We start from the raw sequence: 17,958 nt of genomic DNA, 5'->3' as shown, positions 1-17,958 counted from the left end.
ACAGTACTCTAGTAAAATGTTGCATTAATGTACATTTTTATGTATGCGATATGTAAAATACCAGAATGTGTGTTTGCACATAAAATAAAACGACTTTAGAGGTTAGGAGCTGAGCTGGCAGAGCAGTGCTACCCCTCGTCTGATCCAGTGCTCTGCAGGCACGTCGGAGTTGAGCGCCATGGCGATGACGTAATTGGTGGAGTGGCCGGTGGTGGACAGGGTGCCACGCCGCTCGCTAGTCTTGTAGACAGGCACCACGTAACACATCCTCTGAGGAATGTCCTGTCGTTTCACAGGCTTCAACCACATCTGTCGGAGATAGAGGAGACAGAGGCGTCACAGGGAGCGACCACATCAAATGACGAGACCATAAAAACAAAGCCGCTGCCTTCCACCTTCATTTATTACTCAAAGCAAACATTCATTATCATTTAAGGGTTGTTTTTCATTCAGAACATTTGACTAGTGGGAAAATTAAACTGGCAAATGAAGTTTTGTACGCCTCTGCTGATGAGCGACAAAGATAACAGGCTTGATTGTGTGACAAATTCATGATGATGAGCGTGGCTGTGGAGAAAGAAAGAAAAATATCAGATTGGATTTAAGGTTCAAAGGTCAGGACAGAAAGTTACACATGAAACTAACCTGGATCTACATTCACTTAGAAACTTAAAACCTTTGGGACATAAACTAGCATTAAATAGTACGAGTTGCCTCGGGCTATTAAGAAGTTTTGGTTATTCGAAACTGGGCTACTAAAAAACAAAAACAGTTTGTTGAGTTGCAGCCTGGAAAGTACTCATCTGGTTCCATAATGGGCATCTCTGTTAGGATTTGCATTTCAAAGCCAGCCACGGCAGCCTATGTTGTGACCGCCCCACACACACAAATAATAAACACATTTTTAATTAAGTTCTGCTCTTGTCATAAAAAAAAAGTCTGAATATTAAAGTCAAGTCTTGTGCATTATTCATAACAGCTGAATGCACAGCGGAGAAGAGAGAACAGAGGGAGAAAGGGAATAAAGAACTTGATCAGTTCTCGCTTTCCGCCACTGGCACTCCACGTCTCCATCACTGTCAGTCTGCTTTCACATGCCACATCAAGCTCTGTTAATTAATAAAAGGATGTGAGAGCAAAGGAACGAGGCTTCCTGTAGGCTGCCGCTCTGTATCGGGTCCGGAGACATCCTCCTGGGTAGAGCTGCGGCTACAGGATGACGGTTGTAGATGTTCTCCTCGGAGACTCACAATATTGGTCTCTTATAATAAAAAAATAATAATAAATGAAAAACCAGCTGCCTTGTAGGAGTTTACAAATTTAATAATGATTGAATCTGTCCCATTTTCATAATCTGATACGTGAACAGATATCTTTCCTCTTCTTTGACACCCAGTGGGAGTCACAGGAGCAGAATCAATAAACCTCCTTTCAAACTTTATGTAAGAAAATGTTATGTAAGAATATGTTTGTTTTTTTGCCTGCAGTGTTTTTCACCATACACTGCCAAGTTATCTTACACCAAGGCTTAATAGTTGCCCACAATGAGGAGTCAAACCCTAAGAATATAGAAAATGTAAAGCCACTAATTTCTTTGTATATTTTTATCATTCAGAGTTTTGACTTTTTCTCGTGGAGCATAGAGGAACCACAGTTTGCATTTCCTGCTGTAGAGTGACAAATAAATAAACCTTGAACTTTATCAACTCTTATTCCAGTTCCATTCACACACAGTACCAACGTCTGATAGTCTAAATAATAAACATCAAATCTCACACGGGTGAGTCCTTAAATAAAATAAATAAATCTCAAACTGAGGTTCAGAGTTCAGTCGTGACCTTGGAAGAAGCAGTTTAGCAGCAACTTTTGCTTAGTTCGAATTGTAGATGTTCAAATTAACCTTTCTGACCACTTCAAGGTCTTTAAAAAAAAAAAAAATTACAATTAAACTTTTTATCAAACATGGATGAGATGTGATACAATCACCTGTTGAAGGTAAGGCGTTCACACCTTTACCACCTGAGTCTCATATCAGAGTACTTCTATAGCATGAAACTCTCCTGGTTGAATCATCCGTGCAAAAACACAAACTACTGTGTTGTAAAAAAAAAAAAAATGTTGCTGACAGCAACATAATCAGTCCTGTGTTTTTACATGCAGCAACATTTAGGATATCGTTTAAAGCATCGGTTCTCAAACTGTGGTACGTGTACCACTGATGGTACGCAATCTCCTCGCAATGACACCTCGAAGAATCTCAATCAATTCATTATCGATTAATTAGAAAAATATAATATTATCAAAATACCTAAAATATTTCACATTCATCCATGATTAGTTACGTGATGGATAAAATGTGATAGCAAGAAAGTAAGCTGAGGTCACCGAATAGTCCAAAAACACTGCAGCGTGGCTCCAAGCAGCAAATATTAGGAAGAGAAGGATTGAACAGTCAACAATAAATAATTTATAACTTTTTAGGAATAAACTTTAGTCTCGTGAACTGTAACCGAACAGGGTCAGACTACGCTGTCTGTCGTTATGGTGGTACATGGAAAGATGAATATTTTCTGAGGTGAAACGCAGAGTAAAAAGTTTGAGAAACACTGGTTTAAAGAAAGATTTGAAATGATAACAGAGCAAAACCAGTGACAGATCTCATTTCACAGCTGTATCTCAGGTGGTTTTGAGATACAGTCAGCCAATCAGAACTGAGGAGGGATGACATCTTCTTCCTGCATGACTTTCCAAAAATAGCAGGTAGAAGAATGGATGGGTGAGATAAACACAGCTGCGCGTTGGAGGAATTTGATCATCAAAAAAAAAATGGTACTCCAACCAACCAACACTCCTCCAGCCTCAGTTTAGACTAGAATAAAGTCATCATCGTCATTAGAAAAATAAACAGATGAAAGGAAAGTGCGCTCCTCACCGCAGGCATGGTGTCATGCAGGACCTTTGGGTAGGATTCAGCAAGACATTTGGTCTTTCTGTCCCAGCGGGCGCCGTCAAGGAACAGACCTCTGACGTACACACCTGAGCAACACACAAGACAGTTCAGGGGCGGTTAGTGTTACTGTATTCAACTAGCTTCCACCCTGTGACTGTGATGTTCCAGCATCCATAAAAACTATGAAGCTTGAACTGACCTTTGTGCTATAACACTGTCTTTTCATAAAGCATGTGATCTCTCCTATTAATAGTATGGGGGAAGGGGGACTGTTGGCATCCCGTCAGTAGCACACACCCAAAATCCACAAACACACTCTCAGATTTGTAGCTTGGCAGTATAGTCTGTGTTGGTGTGATGAGGCCCCAGCTGGGGACTGATTGAGGATGAGGCTTCGACTGAGAATCTCGCAGCAGAGCTGGAGGCCCAGCGAGGGGCTGACGCGGGGCTGCATGCGGACGAGAGGCTTTGCTTTAACTGACTTTCTCACTCCACACTCTGCCTCTCTTATATTCAGTCAGCTTAACGTCAGTTTTCATCAGTTTGTTTCTTGCTCTTTTCACTTTCTGCTTTGAAACCTCACTTCTCATCCCCTTAAACCACTTTTTAATCTCTTTCTGACTTTTACCCTCTTCCCTCCCGGTGTCTTTACTCCACCTACATCAAACTAGAATATGGTTTGCTGAATTTAACCTATTAAAAGCTTTCCAAATATTTTTCACTGTTTCTCTCCCCATCATCCACCACCCCTGTTAGTATCCTACCGTCCTCTGGAGGCTGTTTATATTGTCTGTCATCCAGGACCTCAAAGTCGAAGCCGAGTAAGTCAATAGGGACGGTGTGTTTCCTGGCATAGTTCTGCTGGCTGGCTGTGAGGAAGGCCTGGGTGAAGAAGAATCCTGATAGCCACAACACAGGAGGCATGCCCTCATCATACCAGTCCTAAAAATACACAGCAGGTGAGACGAGAAAGATTTAAAAATACACAAATGAACAACAAAAGCAAAAACAAAGTAGGGATGGTGGTGGCACAACTCAATAATATGGTTCAGCATAACCACAAAGGTCAGCATATGTGAGGCTGTACACAGGCACAAACATCAGCATGATACAATTCTCACAATGACTAACACGCTGATGTTTAGCGGGTATAATCTTTCCTATGTTCCTAGGAACGTCTCTGTTTTACAGGTGTATGGCCATAAAGTATTCATCCAATCCATCCAACAGCTGTTGACATATTTCAGTCTGGACGTTTGAGCTGTACGACTAACACAGCTCAAACCAAATATGCTAATAAACTTTCCAATTTTTTTGGGAGATCAGCTGTGCCTCCCTGGACCCCAGCTAACAAACAACAGGACAAACAGAGAGATTTATATTCATAGATGCAGATAGCGAGTTAATCACCTCTGTCCAGGAGAATTTATTACTTCAATCCACGTGCTGCAGTGTTACCCACACCACATCAGGTAAAGTTTGTTTTGAAGTTAGGAGGGAGCAATGTTGAACTCTATGTGAACTTTGTGGGTTCAAATTAAGTTCATTTACAGAGCAAAGCAAGAGATAAAAGTTATGACATGGGGGTTCATAAAGCTGCATTCAAGTTTGTCCATTCATATGACATGACAAAAATATACTATACACCTTCATTCAAACCTGCCATTTGTACCACATGTAACTTTTGCATAATAAATGCGTAGTTGTCTTCCAAACTGGAACAATTTACTGGAACAAAAAGCTGTACTTGTAACACGTGTAATCTGTAACTGGATCCAGATACTTAATTTACTCAATTAATATCCTTCAGTAGAAATTAGAGGTGCTTGTATTTTACTTGAATATTTTCATTTTATGTATCTGAATACTTCTATTCCACTCAGAGGAAAACATTGTACTTTTTACTCTATTACATTTGTCTGTACAGCTTTGGTTACTTTTCAAACAAAGCTGAAATCAGGACAGTTTATCTGAGCTTATGAAAAGTTGACTTTTTATAGATATAATATCTATAAAACACTGTTACTTTTGATACTTACATGTATTTGCATGTAGCTGATGATACCTACTTTTTACCACTGAACACACTGTGATGAAACAGTGTTTTCCTCTCATACCTTGTTAAAACAGATAGCCGTCATATTTACTAAAATGTCAAGCTTTCTGTTATGAGATTGAGCCGTCTCTGACAAGAATCCCGTGACTCTCCGGCTCATCTGTGGGGAGTCACGGGTGGACATTTCTGAGACACACACACAGTATGTTCTTTTCACTCCGCTAAACAATGATGAACAGAAGGAATACTGTAGTTCTCCAGTGGAGACTAAGGGAAGGGAAACGTGGGAACCCACTGACCTGATGGAGTGTACTTAGCGGACTCACATGACACAGTAGCTCATGTGTCTGCATGTGTTTCCTGCGCCGTGAGTGAAAAACATGACTAGTTCCCCTACCGCTAGGTAAAGTAGGCTTGTGTAACTCAAGTGTAATACGGCTTAAGGCCTGGTTTCAGTCCACTGCTCCAACCTCAGAGAGGCCAAACATGAATCTTGACGTGACAAGGAGCACTGAAGGTGTGGTCGCCATGACTAACCGTGACACACTTTTATTATTCAGCATCTGATGTTGAACATCGTGGCAGGTTTCAGTACTCAAGTCACTCCAGGAAGTCAGCGGCGCTGCTTTTCACACTTTTTTTGACAGCATTCGATTTTGATCGTCGCTGCAGGTTTCAGTACCTGTAAGAACTTGAGCCGCTCCAGGAAGTCGTTGACGTAGCTTCCTAGCGGCTTGAGGCTGGGGTAAGACTTCTTCATCCACATGCCCGGGATGCGACCCTTCAAGATGCTGCTAGCCACCTCCTCCAGCTCTGCAGACATCACCACCAGCCCCTGCACAAGCACACACACACGCAAATGTGGATATTCACCCAAAAATACACGATTAACATCTTTACTACTTGAAAAATGAGTGTGCTGTTAAAGTTATTACAGCTGTGTTATAACACTGAATCCAATTGGAGAAATTCAAGCATGTTGCTTAAAAAGCTCTCTGGAGATAGGTGACACAGCCAAATAATGGGAACCCTTATCGCTCAGCGGGAGGCCTTTGATACCAGTATGAAAAGCTCATTCCTCTTCCTGACTCTTTATGCTCTCTCCACTTGAATCCCACGAGACTGGCGCACCTCAGGAGCAGAGTGGATGTGTCTGGAGTTTGTTTACTAAACCTCGTAAAGGGACACGTGTGCGTGTTCAGTTTTAGTTTTTTTTTAATGGAGTGTAATCAGGAGTGCATTGCTACACATATTCATGCACATATTCAGATGATATTCAGTTTGCTCTTTCATTGGCATCACTATGAACTGCACAATTCTTTGCACTAAATAATTACAGCCTTAGTCTAATGCAGTCTAATTATAGGCCGTGCGCTGGCATGTGCTGAAGCTCCAAACATTTAGAAATACAAAGTCAGTTTTGCTTTGTGTTTTTTTTGCCTGAGGATGTTATGGCCTTAGCAGATACTTTCACTTCTTCAAATGTGTCTCTCCATGGCAATTTGCAATAAAAAAAAATCACTGATTAAAATGATATTAAGGCTTTACGAAAGCTACATTAGGGAGTTTGCATAACTACCAAGAGTCTTAGTTCACTGCTAAATACTTTGCTCTTACTTGGACACTCTGGATCTCTTTTTTCTATGAATCCAGTGATTGCAAAACCACAAGCTAAATAACAAATCTGACATCACAAACACTAATAAATAAATAAATATTTTTAGCCAAGGCTCTAAAGATTTTTCAGACGGTTGATTGACCACTTTGATCCAGACTGAGACGTCTCCATAACTATTGGACTATTGGTATTTAGATTGCCATCAAATGTGGTGCTGACATGTATTCATGGTGTAAAGAGGATGAACGGTGACAGTCCCGCTGCACTTTTTGTTTTGTGCTAATCAGCAAATGAGGGCATGCTAACACACTGAAGTAAGATGATGGACACACTGTAGTTAACATACGTGCTAATTATCAGTAATGTCGACACGCCTGTGTTAGCTCACAGTCCTGCTGTGCCAGGCACAACTAGTACAGCCTTCAAGAGCTGCTGGCACAGCTTTGGATTATATGCTACTGGGAAAAGGTGGTGGTATGAATAATGGCATTGTAAAGTGGGCTTAGTTCCTCTCTGTGCTACAGAGGAAAAGAGCACTTTCTGAGGGAAGGTCAGGAGCACTAGTTAATGATTTAGAGGTTTAGCTGGCTGCTTCATCCTTGTCATTCCCACAGGGTCAACAACATTTCTTTAACGTATCCATATCATTTTTTACAGCTCACTTCTTTCTAACCTTGCCTTGTGCATAATCTAACAAGCGCTGCGCGTTTGACACAAAACACAGCAACACGAAGCACAATCTGTACATGGATTTTCAGGAGGACGCAGTTCTTCTGTACATTGCTTAATTGCCCTAAACTCTCACAATTACTGTCCAAGTGTTTGGTTGTGATAAAAAATGATGGTGTTAGATTAGTGCATTTGGGGCGTAGTGCAGAACGCTTACGATATCTGATTTCTGAAGATGTATTATGAGAGTTTCCCCTGTAATCATTCAGCAGAGGTGTGCATCCTCTCATGAAATATTGCTTTCACTGTACAGAAATGTAAAATCAATGATGATTCATCATTTGGCCTTACTGTTTATCTAAAATGAACAAACTTTGCGTAATTGCAGTGTATTTGGCCATATATCATGATGAAGTATCCAAACAATAAGTATCCACGAGAATGAGAGATTAAGATGAAGATTTAGTTCAAAACCAAACAACTCCTAGCTGCTAACATGAATTAAAGAAGATTCTGATATAAAAGCTCTTCTCTACCAGCTCCTCCCGCGTACCTTTATAGCCTTCTGAATGTTGACACAGGAGTCTCGGATGGTGCAGAGCAGGTTGTTGAAGCGGCCCATCTCCTGCACCAGCACTGTGTTCATGCTCTGATTGTAGCTGGTGGGGAAGCGCCTCATCACTGCCTCCAAGTCAAAGTCTCTAGGCAGCTTGCTCAGGATGTCAGCTGCCACATCAAAGACCATGTCATCTGAGGATGAGGCGTCTCCGCCTGAGGAGCGGGACTGATCAGAGACACGGAGAGACAGAGGACGGATGAGAAGGGTTAGGAAGGGCTTGTGGCTCGGATTGGTTTGACATTTCATCGTTTTTGGGAAAATTATCTTTTGCTGTCTTTGACTTGTCAAATCATGTATTCCCTTTTTTTAGAGCTCCTTTGCTCTGGTGCTATTTTGGTCCTGAACAGACCTTCATGTTAAGAGGTTCTGACTTGACTTTGCTTATAATTCATCGTCTTTGTGCCACATTGATTTAGATGTATTATTTTAAAAGGACACAGAGTATCATCATCACATGATCTTAATTTTACCTTCCCTTTCTCAGGCTCATTTTCTGCTAACACTGTAACACCACTATCCTAAGCATATATTTACTGGAATCCCTCCCACAAACACAGTTCACACACACCCTCACACACATACACACACACACCCAGCCTAATAAAACGGAAGGCTTCACAACATTTCCTCTGCACAGAAATTTGACACAATCTTATCAACAGTTCTAATCATCATTCATGCTGATAATCATTCACTGTAATCTGTGATTCTTCCGCTTTCATCTCAGCCCAACTTGCACCATTTACCTACTTGATGTTCAGTCACTAGCCGGCGGTAATGGATAATCATTGGCTAATGGCACTGGGGTTACAGTAGGGGAATGACAAATAGCTGTTTCATTCCATTTGAAGCCTCTCCCTGTTTATCGGTCATTGAGAATGATGAGAACGTATTAGATGCTAATAAAGTCCACACATGACTGAAGCCATTATTAATCTTGTTGAAAGGAGTTTATATGAATAAATGCCAGACTCCATTGAGCTCTAATTTGAACTTGAAGTCTAGAAGTGGCAATACCCATAGAAATTATTTTCTATTTGTTTGCATGAAGCCAGGTCTGTGGCTGTCTAAATATACTTTGGGTGTTTGCATATGTACACTGTAGATTGGCACCTTAAATAGATTAAATCAGAGGAATGGGAATGAATAGGTGCACAGATAATGTGTTGTATTCTTCTGTATGTAGATTCCCACAGGACAAGTTTTAGCACAGCGAAAGACAGCTGATAAGTGAAAGCCTCGGCTCTGTATCTTAAAATAAATAAATGGAAGAAAAAAAAGTATTTCCACAGGAGAAGTTGTACTTCTATCATCTTCAAGTAAGGTCTTGATGCAAAATGTCTTAGACTTGATTTGCAGCGAGCATTGACTGGAGTCGGGAAGTGGTAAGATATAATCCTCAACAAACTAACCTAGTCTAACTCTGCAGAGCTGAGATATAATGATGTGGGATCACACAGCTCCGTGAAGCCACTGTGAGTCATACTGTGTCTTTGCAGTGTCAAAGGAAGACAAGCTAATAGGAGGGGATTTTTTGTTGTTTGAAAAGTCTCTCTACAAACAATATTTATTTATATTCTTTTCCTTTAATTAATGTTGCATAGTGCATTTCAATGGCGGGCGATAAAATATTTAATGCTGGCAAGGACACTTATAAAAGTCGGTGGAAAGTCGGGGGAAGCACACTGATGCTGTGTTTACGTGAAACAGTATTTGACTGTCTAGGTGCATGTGTTGTTCTGTCTGTACTTTGTTTGTGTGTCCAACTGAGCATCTGGGATGTTGGCCAAGAGGGGGCGCATTGGTTTAGGACGTGACCCTGACTTTCTTTTTTTTCCACCTGTCCTCCAGCCAGGTCACACTGCTGTTTCATGTCTGTTTTGCCATTAATTCAACTGAGGAGCACATTGGTGCAAATATTCTGGTCCTCTAACTTTCCTTTGTTTATTCGTCCATCCTGTTCTTTCTATTTTCTTATTAGAAATCTGTTAGGAAGCAGTAATCAGTATGGCTTGGTGTTAGACAGCTCCAGCTCCAGGTGGATTTACCTGTGTAAGTAAGATGCTGTCAAACAGTAGTTGTGTCTCAGCCTGATCCTTGGTGATATCTGCGTTGGCGTTCATGCCAAAAATTTCAGGTGACGGGTTGAGCGGCAGCGCCTTGGTGTATTCTATGTAGCTATTGTACTGCGACAGAGAAGCAGAAAACAGAGGGAGAGGAATGGAGTGAAGAAAGAGGACAATTTTCAACGCAACATCAGGAAACATCTCGAGTAATAACACTCATTGAAAAACAAGTCGGCTCCTTAGATTGCTGACATTTATTATAATGACTATGTAAATGTGACTTCATGAATAAAAGATGTGGTTGGAGGGGGGTGCAACGCTGGAGAACAAAATGCCAAATAAAATGGAGCGCGCCATAGATTGCACTTGTGTTAACAAATATATCAACCCTCACTGATGGTGGCTGCCTGCTGTGTCTTGTTACACACATTTTATCTCCTAATGACTTTTTAAAGGTAGCTCAACAACAGTGCTAAGCAACTGCGAGTCCTGTAATCTGCTTAGTTTAAAAACAAGCACATTAAAGTGAGTTTAACTTTTCCGAAGTTCTTAAGTGATGATGCTGCAGGCACCTTCGAGGTAACTGATGGGTCCATGGTCAAGGAGCTGAATACAAAAACGCAGAATATGTTGGTTTGTGTACAATAAATACTAGATTCACTAGAATACTAGATGAGGAAGGATTGAAAGCACATATTAAGTCTACTTTGTACAAACAGTAAATATATCTGCATTTCGATGCAAGTAAAAAAGACATACCCAACAGTTAACAGCTCCTCCTTGTGGTGAATCTACAGCCTGCTAATTGTGACTTTCAGCCAAATCTAATGTTGAGATTTCTAAAAAAAAAATCCATCTTGATGCTTAGAGACATTTTGTAAGATTTTCTTACATCTCCCTCAGGTGGTGCGTAGTAGAGCCCACTGGGATCAAACTTGTAGTCAGGGTCTTCAGTGATCTTTGAAGTGTAGAAGATAGACAGGATCGTGCGCAGAGTCCGTCTGTCCCAGTCATCTGTCACACGGCCTCCATAGTTACACTCACCGGTCATGTAGCGGAGGGCATCAAAAGGCACTTCCTACAGGGAGATGAGAACTTTTAAGGCAAAGCATTTTAAACAAATCTAACAATAACTGTGTTATGGCTGCAGGCTTTAGGAGTCTGTGATCATTAAGAAATGCAGGATTTCATGTGCGTGTACTTAGCTGTGTTGTGTGTACGTTCTTCCGAAACAGCAAACCTGGCTGAACTTCACTTTGAGACCTAAACTTGGAATTGAAACTGACGTAATAGGAGGTGAACGGGTGGGGTTGTGGCCACTGTGGCATTTTGAGGAGGAGTATTTCATTTATAATTTCAGTTAGCGACACTTGAAAGATGAAAATGTCACTTCATTCTAAAAAGATACCCTAAGTGGTTTATTCCTGCCACTTTTTCACAGCAGAGGAACGGGGAATGGTAGCGGGTTGGAGTGCTATCTGTTTGTGGAAAAATGTCAAGAGGGTTTTTGAATATAGCTGATGAAAGTGGATACTTGAGTGAAGAGGAACCCACTTGTGAAAGCCAGAATTTCTATTATGGGCTCGGATGTTGAATATATATGTAGGAGTGGAGGGTGGAGGTGCATCTGGATGTAATAGTCAGAGATTTAGCCAGAGATATATCAGCTCATATCAGCGTCTGTAAAGTATGTATGACAAAACATGTGTTTTACGACTGGGGAGACATCTGATAGTGTTCCTGATAGCTAACTTCAGTTCAGTTACAGAAAAGAAGAGGAGGGAAAAGAAATGTGAAAAATAACAACCTGGTACTGCTCCAGGAACATGTGTAGCTGCTGTACAGAGATCCTGAGGTCGGTCTCATTGAACTCATACGGAATGTTCCAGCCTAAAGGTCCAAACTTCCTCCTCTCCTGGGTCAGGGCGTGGAAGAAACACAGGCCGTATAGTAGTTTCTTGAACACACCCTGAGAGGTGGATAAGCATAAATGAAAGGTGTGGTCTTAGGTAAATAATTAGATACATAGCGGTGGTCGTTTAGATTTTCCACAGCTAAAACAAACCGACGCTGAAATACACAGTGGGGGTGATAACAGACACAAAGGAGCTCAGGACACCCGCTGATGTAGGCATGATAGATATGCACAGCAAGCCACCAGGACGAAACACACACACACACACACACACACACACACACACACACACACACACACACACACACACACTGACCGGCTTGCTGCAGCTGCCAAAAAACTCTGGGTCAGAGATGGGGTCCATTAAAAAGGAACGTGCAATGTTGGCGCGGAGGCCCTTCGGAGCCTCATTGGTCATCTTTACTCCATTCTGAAGCACCGCCACGGGGAAGATGGGAGCCGGGTAGCTCGTCAGCCAGAGCCTGAAGTCTGGGTGAGTAGTGTCCGGGTTCAGCTCCTGCTCACAGCCACAAAGTTAAGATGAAAAAAAAAAAAAAAAAAAAAATAATTATATATATATATACGATTATATCTATCTTATATCTATATATATATATGTGTGTGTGTGTGTGTACTGGCACTGTTCCCATCTGGTGTTTGAAAAAACCTAAGTATGTCTTCTCACCTCACACACTCTCTCCAGCGTTGACATCCATGATGTGGCCAAGTGGCAGTTCTGCAGAACCACCCAGGTGCCCTCTTTGAGGCCTGTCTCAATCATACGCATGGCGATAGGACCCTGGCCTTGGCCGAGAGAGAGCGAGGTCAGCTTGTTACCTGTAAAGCCCTGAGGGATAAGAACAGCCACACACACACACACACACACACACACACACACACACATATATTTAGCTGCTTTTTGACAGGAAGGAACCAAAATACTTTTCAGTGCTTTTAAGATGTGCGTAAGGTGAATCTAGAGGATTCGATTTCTCCCTTTCATTTTGAGTTTGTATACACAGCAGGCTTCAAAGCTGCTGAATTTCCCAGTTCTGTCTGTACCGTTTCATCTCCAAATTTGAGCAATGCAGCCATAGGGTCTGAGCCGGGGGAGAGGATGAAGATGAGCGGAGCACAGCAGTGGCTATCGACGAAGGCCAAACTGAGGTTGAAGGGTGGCGTCTCGATGAAGGGACGACCCAAACTGTCGGAAACAAATTCCTGCACCATGGGAATAATCTGGAAGACACATACATGTCGTGTGTTTACCTTGTGTGTCCTTTACGACCTGAAAACTTGAACTGAAAATATGTGTTATATCTGTTAATATCTGTTGGAAAACAGCGTGTGCCCTGACCTTGTCTGGTCTCAGGCAGCGGATCACCAGCATCCTCTGAAACTGACTCAGCTTCTCATGCCATTCTTGGGGAAAGGGAGTCTGATGGGGGTCCTGCAGACATGCACAACACAACGCATACTGAATACATTCTTCACACCGGAGAAAAGATCATGTAGTAATTCTGTTGCATAAACTTAAATTTCAGTGCCAACACTGCAGTGACTTACCTACAATACAATCAAGTAAAGCAGAGGAGCCTCTGAAAAGCCACGCTGATGACTAATTAGCATCTTTTAATGCTGTTTAGAATGAGAGCATTCAGTCATTTTTATTCATCAGGAGCGGAGGCATGCCCCTCATTAGGTTACTTTCAACAAACGCGCAGCTGAAAAAGGCTTTTTGTTCAATTTGGAGAGGACGCAGGGAGTTCTGGGGTGTGGTTGCGCTGTATCGAGCTGTTGCAAGATTAAGCAATGTAATTAAGCAAAAAGAGGGGTAATCTGTAATGTGAATGGGGAAGAGAGTAATGTAGGGAGATAGATGAATATGCATGAACAAAGAGTGTGGAAGGAAAAGGCAGGAGGAGAAAGAGGTGGAGGGAAACAAAAAAGCCACTGGGTACTGGGTCAGAGAAATATGTTTGATTAATTTGTGGAACAGGTGTACCAGAGGAAGTGAGCAATGGTAGCCGGGAACTTTTGGATCATTTTCCCCAGGCTGTTTATGGAGAGACTTCTGGCTATGTGTGTTGGCAGGTGCTCTGAGACGGATACACCTATTTAGGATCTCCTGGGGATTCTCTGTGTGTGCAGGGGTGTGTTAGCGTGTACAAGCCTGAGTGCCTGTGTGCTTGATTGAACAGCTGTTCTTGCATCAAGATTGAATAAATGTGAATTCTACAACTGGAACAAAGTGGATTTAATTAGATGGAAGTGTTGTGACTGATTCTGTTGATTATAAATCAAAGATGGTGTGTGTGTACAGCCTATATGTGTGTGACAGCAAAGAGACAAGCATGTGCCGATTAAACAGCTGTTGGCTTGCGTAGATGTGACTAGGACATCAGGAACAAAAAGGATTTAATTAGATAAAACTTCAGTCTTAGATTCTTTATCATTCAGTGGTGGAAGGAGGGTGCATATGTGCATGATCTACACCTGACAGGCAAATTACCTTCCTCCATCTTTCTTCTAAACTCAAGAAAAACAAACAAAATAGACAAAACCTTTTCAACCTTTTCAGATTTAAAAACAGAACGAATTCAGCAAGGAGCAGAACTGCTTTGGAAAACTAAAATGAAGAAACTATAATATGCAGCATCAAATTATGAAATGTGTCCAGTATGTAATTGTTATTGTAATATATGCATGAGTGTTGTGGGATCCCACTGAGCTCCCCTGCTGAGCTGCAGAGTGGGCGAAGCTGGCCTATGGTTCATGTGCCAAATCCACTGGAAAACATTCACTCTGCCTTTGTTCCCTTTTTCATCCCACTGCTCACCTCAGTAACACTGTTTTCATGTTTGCCTGTAATACGCCGCTGTATACTTTACTTTGTCTCTAATCGACAGTCCGCCACTGCCCTCTCTTTGATAATTAGATTTTTGTTTGTTGTCCAGGTTTTGTCAGGAAAGACGGAACAACAAGCTGTTTAAGCTACAACCCCCACTTAGTTCGGTGCAGTTTATGTAGGTATCTGCTCAGTGATGTTTTCTCCATATTTAACTAATCAGCTGCATTACATTTTGCACAACACCCAGGGTGGCTTTGATGCAAGGTTTGCTCTCTTTTCATGGACAAACAATGAATTTGGTGCCGAGTAGTTTGAAGATTGTGTGTATATGAGGACTTAGAGCCCACATATGTTGTATGTTGACAGGATCTCTGGAAAAATAACTAAATAACTTAATCATTTTCTCTATAGACTTTGTTCCTGTGGTTCCTGCAGAATACAAATGTTCTGATTTAGGCAGCTGATTGGAGCTAGCTTGTTTTTTAAGCTTAAATTTGCTAACCTCAACCACATTTTCAGCTGAAAGTCAACACATTTACAGTTTGTACGGGATGAGACACCAGCCATGTCAGCCATATTAATGTGCATATCGACTAAATTTGCATTTTGGGGGGATTTACAGATTTTCTTCTCCCAGTAGCTCTCTTGGGTATTTTGACTTAATGGTGCCTTTCTGTGCATGCTGATGTTTTTAAAAAAGGTGTGCATTAACCCTGATTGTCTGTGATCATGTATATAACCATACCAATCTTTTTAAAGAGAGGAAGGACAGAAAACAACTTTTCCCAGTTTGTCTTCACCGTCACAGAAACACATACAACACCCACAGACCCCACTTGGACCAGCCAGTCCACTCGATGACACTCACCGAGCTGTCGTAGACTTTCTTCCACTCATCTCTGAGGTGAGCCATGTCCCGACGTAGACCTTTGAAATGCTCCAGCTTATCCAAGCGGCAAATCTCATCCCAAGACTTCTTGGGGAGCCAGGTGCAGGGATTCGAGTGGCGGTTGTCCAGGCCCACACCACCCGTAAGAAGGAAGCGCCAGTCTGCCTCATCCACCTACAACATTATTTGCTGTCATGCAGCTATTGAGGTGTTCACAGACTGAAGGATTATGTGATCTGAAAGTCATTTTGACCATTTTGGCAATTATCTTTGAAAAAAAGTTCTACGTAAACTAAAAACAGATTGATACGGATAATCTATAGCAATTAGATCCGCTTAGCTTCATTAGATCAATCAAACAACAATATTGGACATTATGGTTTTTAAATGGAGTGCTGTAAACATACACGTGTGCAGTGTGTGTATATTCCTACCATCTTTTTGTGCATGAGCAGATTGACACTGAGGCAGAAGGAAAAGAGCAGCTTGTCCTTCTCAAACAGTGAGCGACACACATTGACATACAGTGAGTAGGTAAAGTGGTCTCTCAGGATCTGTAGTCTGGAGAAGATAAACATGGTAGCATTTTTAATCATTTTGGTCCAAACCGAACAGAACTCACAAAATCATCCACACTCATGAACTATTACCAGTTACTAACTAAATGTGATCTGTGACCTGTGATTTTCTGTGTACATGAATGATTGTGATGAAACACTAGATTATGTTAGATGTCAAATACATGCTTACCTCTGCTCCAAGTCTTCACTCTTGTCTGAGTTGTCGATGGAGTTGATGAAGAGGTTAATAAACCAGCCGAGGGAGTACTGGTACATGGGCTCAATGTTAGCCAGGTCAGCAATTGAGAAGAACAAGATGGCTGAATGCACGGCGATGGGTGTGTAACCCATGCGAGTCTCATCAATCTTCTGCTCTGTCTCCTCAGCCACAGCCTGCTTCTGTGAGATTTCGTTGGCTAGAACTTTGGAGCACGAGAGGATCTTGACGGCCGTCTCGTCCTCCAGGATGTTGCCCTCGGAAGCAGAGAGCACCTCTAAGATTTTGTCCTCAATCTCCTTAAGTTGTCTGATGGAAATACAAGGGCAAGTTTGTACTGTGAGGAAAGAGACATTTTCTTTGATTTACTGATTTATCTGGTGTCTAATACTGCACCTTTTGTTCTCTGCTCCCTGCAGGATGAGAGCTTGTTTCTCTTCCTCCAGGTCAGGTCTCTCTCGGGCCACCACAATGCCCAGCAGCTGGTCCTGAATGCCCTCTGGTGTTATCATGAAGTTCAGAAGGGTCACCTACAGCACATGGGAAGAAATATGCAGACTGAAGAAAACAGATATAATCATGCACAAATGACTGTCTGTTTGTCTGGAGGTGGGGGTGTTTTGCCCCACCCTTGCTCTTAGACATTTAAGTGAGGTACTTTACTGTGCAGTGTTGATCATCTACTGTGCCTTCCATCCAATCAATTCCAATAACCTCTCCAGCCCTGGCAAGGTATGGGTAGGATGCATGTACTTTTTTTCTTCTCTGTGAAGTGTTGCAGCTAGACGTGAAGGAGTGTGTCTTTTACCACAGCCATAGTCATTCTGCTCTGCACTTACTCGGAGGTTAAAAGCCTATATCTGCTATCTACTCTCTGCCCTAATAAACGAGTGCACTTCTCCGGGGCCTAATTCCATTTCTATTGATGCTGCGGACCCACTCAGCTGGTGGTAAAGACTCAGAGCCCATATAAATCTCCCGTTTGTCCTTTTCACACATACACCCTCCTTCTTCACTTCCCTTCGTCCCTTGAGCTCCTTTAGGGGTGGTTTACTAGATGCTTGCCCTCTTGTATTTGAAAGTATTGCATTTCAAATAGGGCTTAATGGGAATCCTGGAAGCCCCATAGTGTACTGTTCTGTAGGCAAAAAAAGACTTCTGCAAAAAGGGTAAAAAAAAAGAAAAAGGATTGAGCTAGTTGTGAAAAATGAGTTGAATCTATCTAATAGCTGCCCATAAAGAGCGGGGGCCCCTGCAAATAGATGCCTGAAATGTGATCTTCAGTAATGCTTTCCAACCCCTTGCCTCTCTGTAATGCAATTTCCTTTAATGCTCCTTTTCTTGGAATTTTTTTTTCTTAGAGACTGTATTCCATAGGGGAGGTGGTATCAGGGAATCATGATTCACTGCGTTGCTGGGGTAAAAACATGGTGCTATTTGAGTGCTATGATGCAATAAGTGGGAAGCAACAATGGAAAGTAGGGCTCATCTATCTGTAGGATGTTATTTTTATGGAACCAAGGTCTAAAATAATTATTCAGTGTAGCA

The 17,958-nt window shown here is 41.9% G+C and overlaps 1 protein-coding gene across 2 annotated transcripts in view; it reads right to left on the bottom strand.

The window, feature by feature from the left end:
- Window positions 1-21: 21 nt before the first annotated feature.
- The window catches only part of dnah7 (dynein, axonemal, heavy chain 7), a 68,247-nt gene continuing 50,310 nt past the window's right edge, over window positions 22-17,958 (bottom strand). For both annotated transcript variants that reach the window (XM_019263404.2, XM_019263398.2), the window contains exons 53-68: window positions 16,807-16,940; window positions 16,384-16,719; window positions 16,068-16,194; window positions 15,613-15,807; window positions 13,251-13,343; window positions 12,956-13,132; window positions 12,579-12,740; window positions 12,210-12,410; window positions 11,786-11,947; window positions 10,871-11,056; window positions 9,961-10,098; window positions 7,847-8,077; window positions 5,689-5,841; window positions 3,715-3,892; window positions 2,933-3,036; window positions 22-309 (exon numbers count right to left, since the gene is read on the bottom strand). In XM_019263404.2, the coding sequence (XP_019118949.2) occupies window positions 103-309; window positions 2,933-3,036; window positions 3,715-3,892; window positions 5,689-5,841; window positions 7,847-8,077; window positions 9,961-10,098; window positions 10,871-11,056; window positions 11,786-11,947; window positions 12,210-12,410; window positions 12,579-12,740; window positions 12,956-13,132; window positions 13,251-13,343; window positions 15,613-15,807; window positions 16,068-16,194; window positions 16,384-16,719; window positions 16,807-16,940 (2,784 nt within the window). In that variant the 3' untranslated portion in view covers window positions 22-102. The remainder of the gene's footprint in view (window positions 310-2,932; window positions 3,037-3,714; window positions 3,893-5,688; window positions 5,842-7,846; window positions 8,078-9,960; window positions 10,099-10,870; window positions 11,057-11,785; window positions 11,948-12,209; window positions 12,411-12,578; window positions 12,741-12,955; window positions 13,133-13,250; window positions 13,344-15,612; window positions 15,808-16,067; window positions 16,195-16,383; window positions 16,720-16,806; window positions 16,941-17,958) is intronic.

Source organism: Larimichthys crocea, chromosome I (genome assembly GCF_000972845.2).
Source record: "Larimichthys crocea isolate SSNF chromosome I, L_crocea_2.0, whole genome shotgun sequence".
NCBI lineage: Eukaryota > Metazoa > Chordata > Actinopteri > Sciaenidae > Larimichthys > Larimichthys crocea.
The sequence above is the reverse complement of the archived record's forward strand: the minus strand, read 5'-3'. Positions and strand labels throughout refer to the sequence as shown.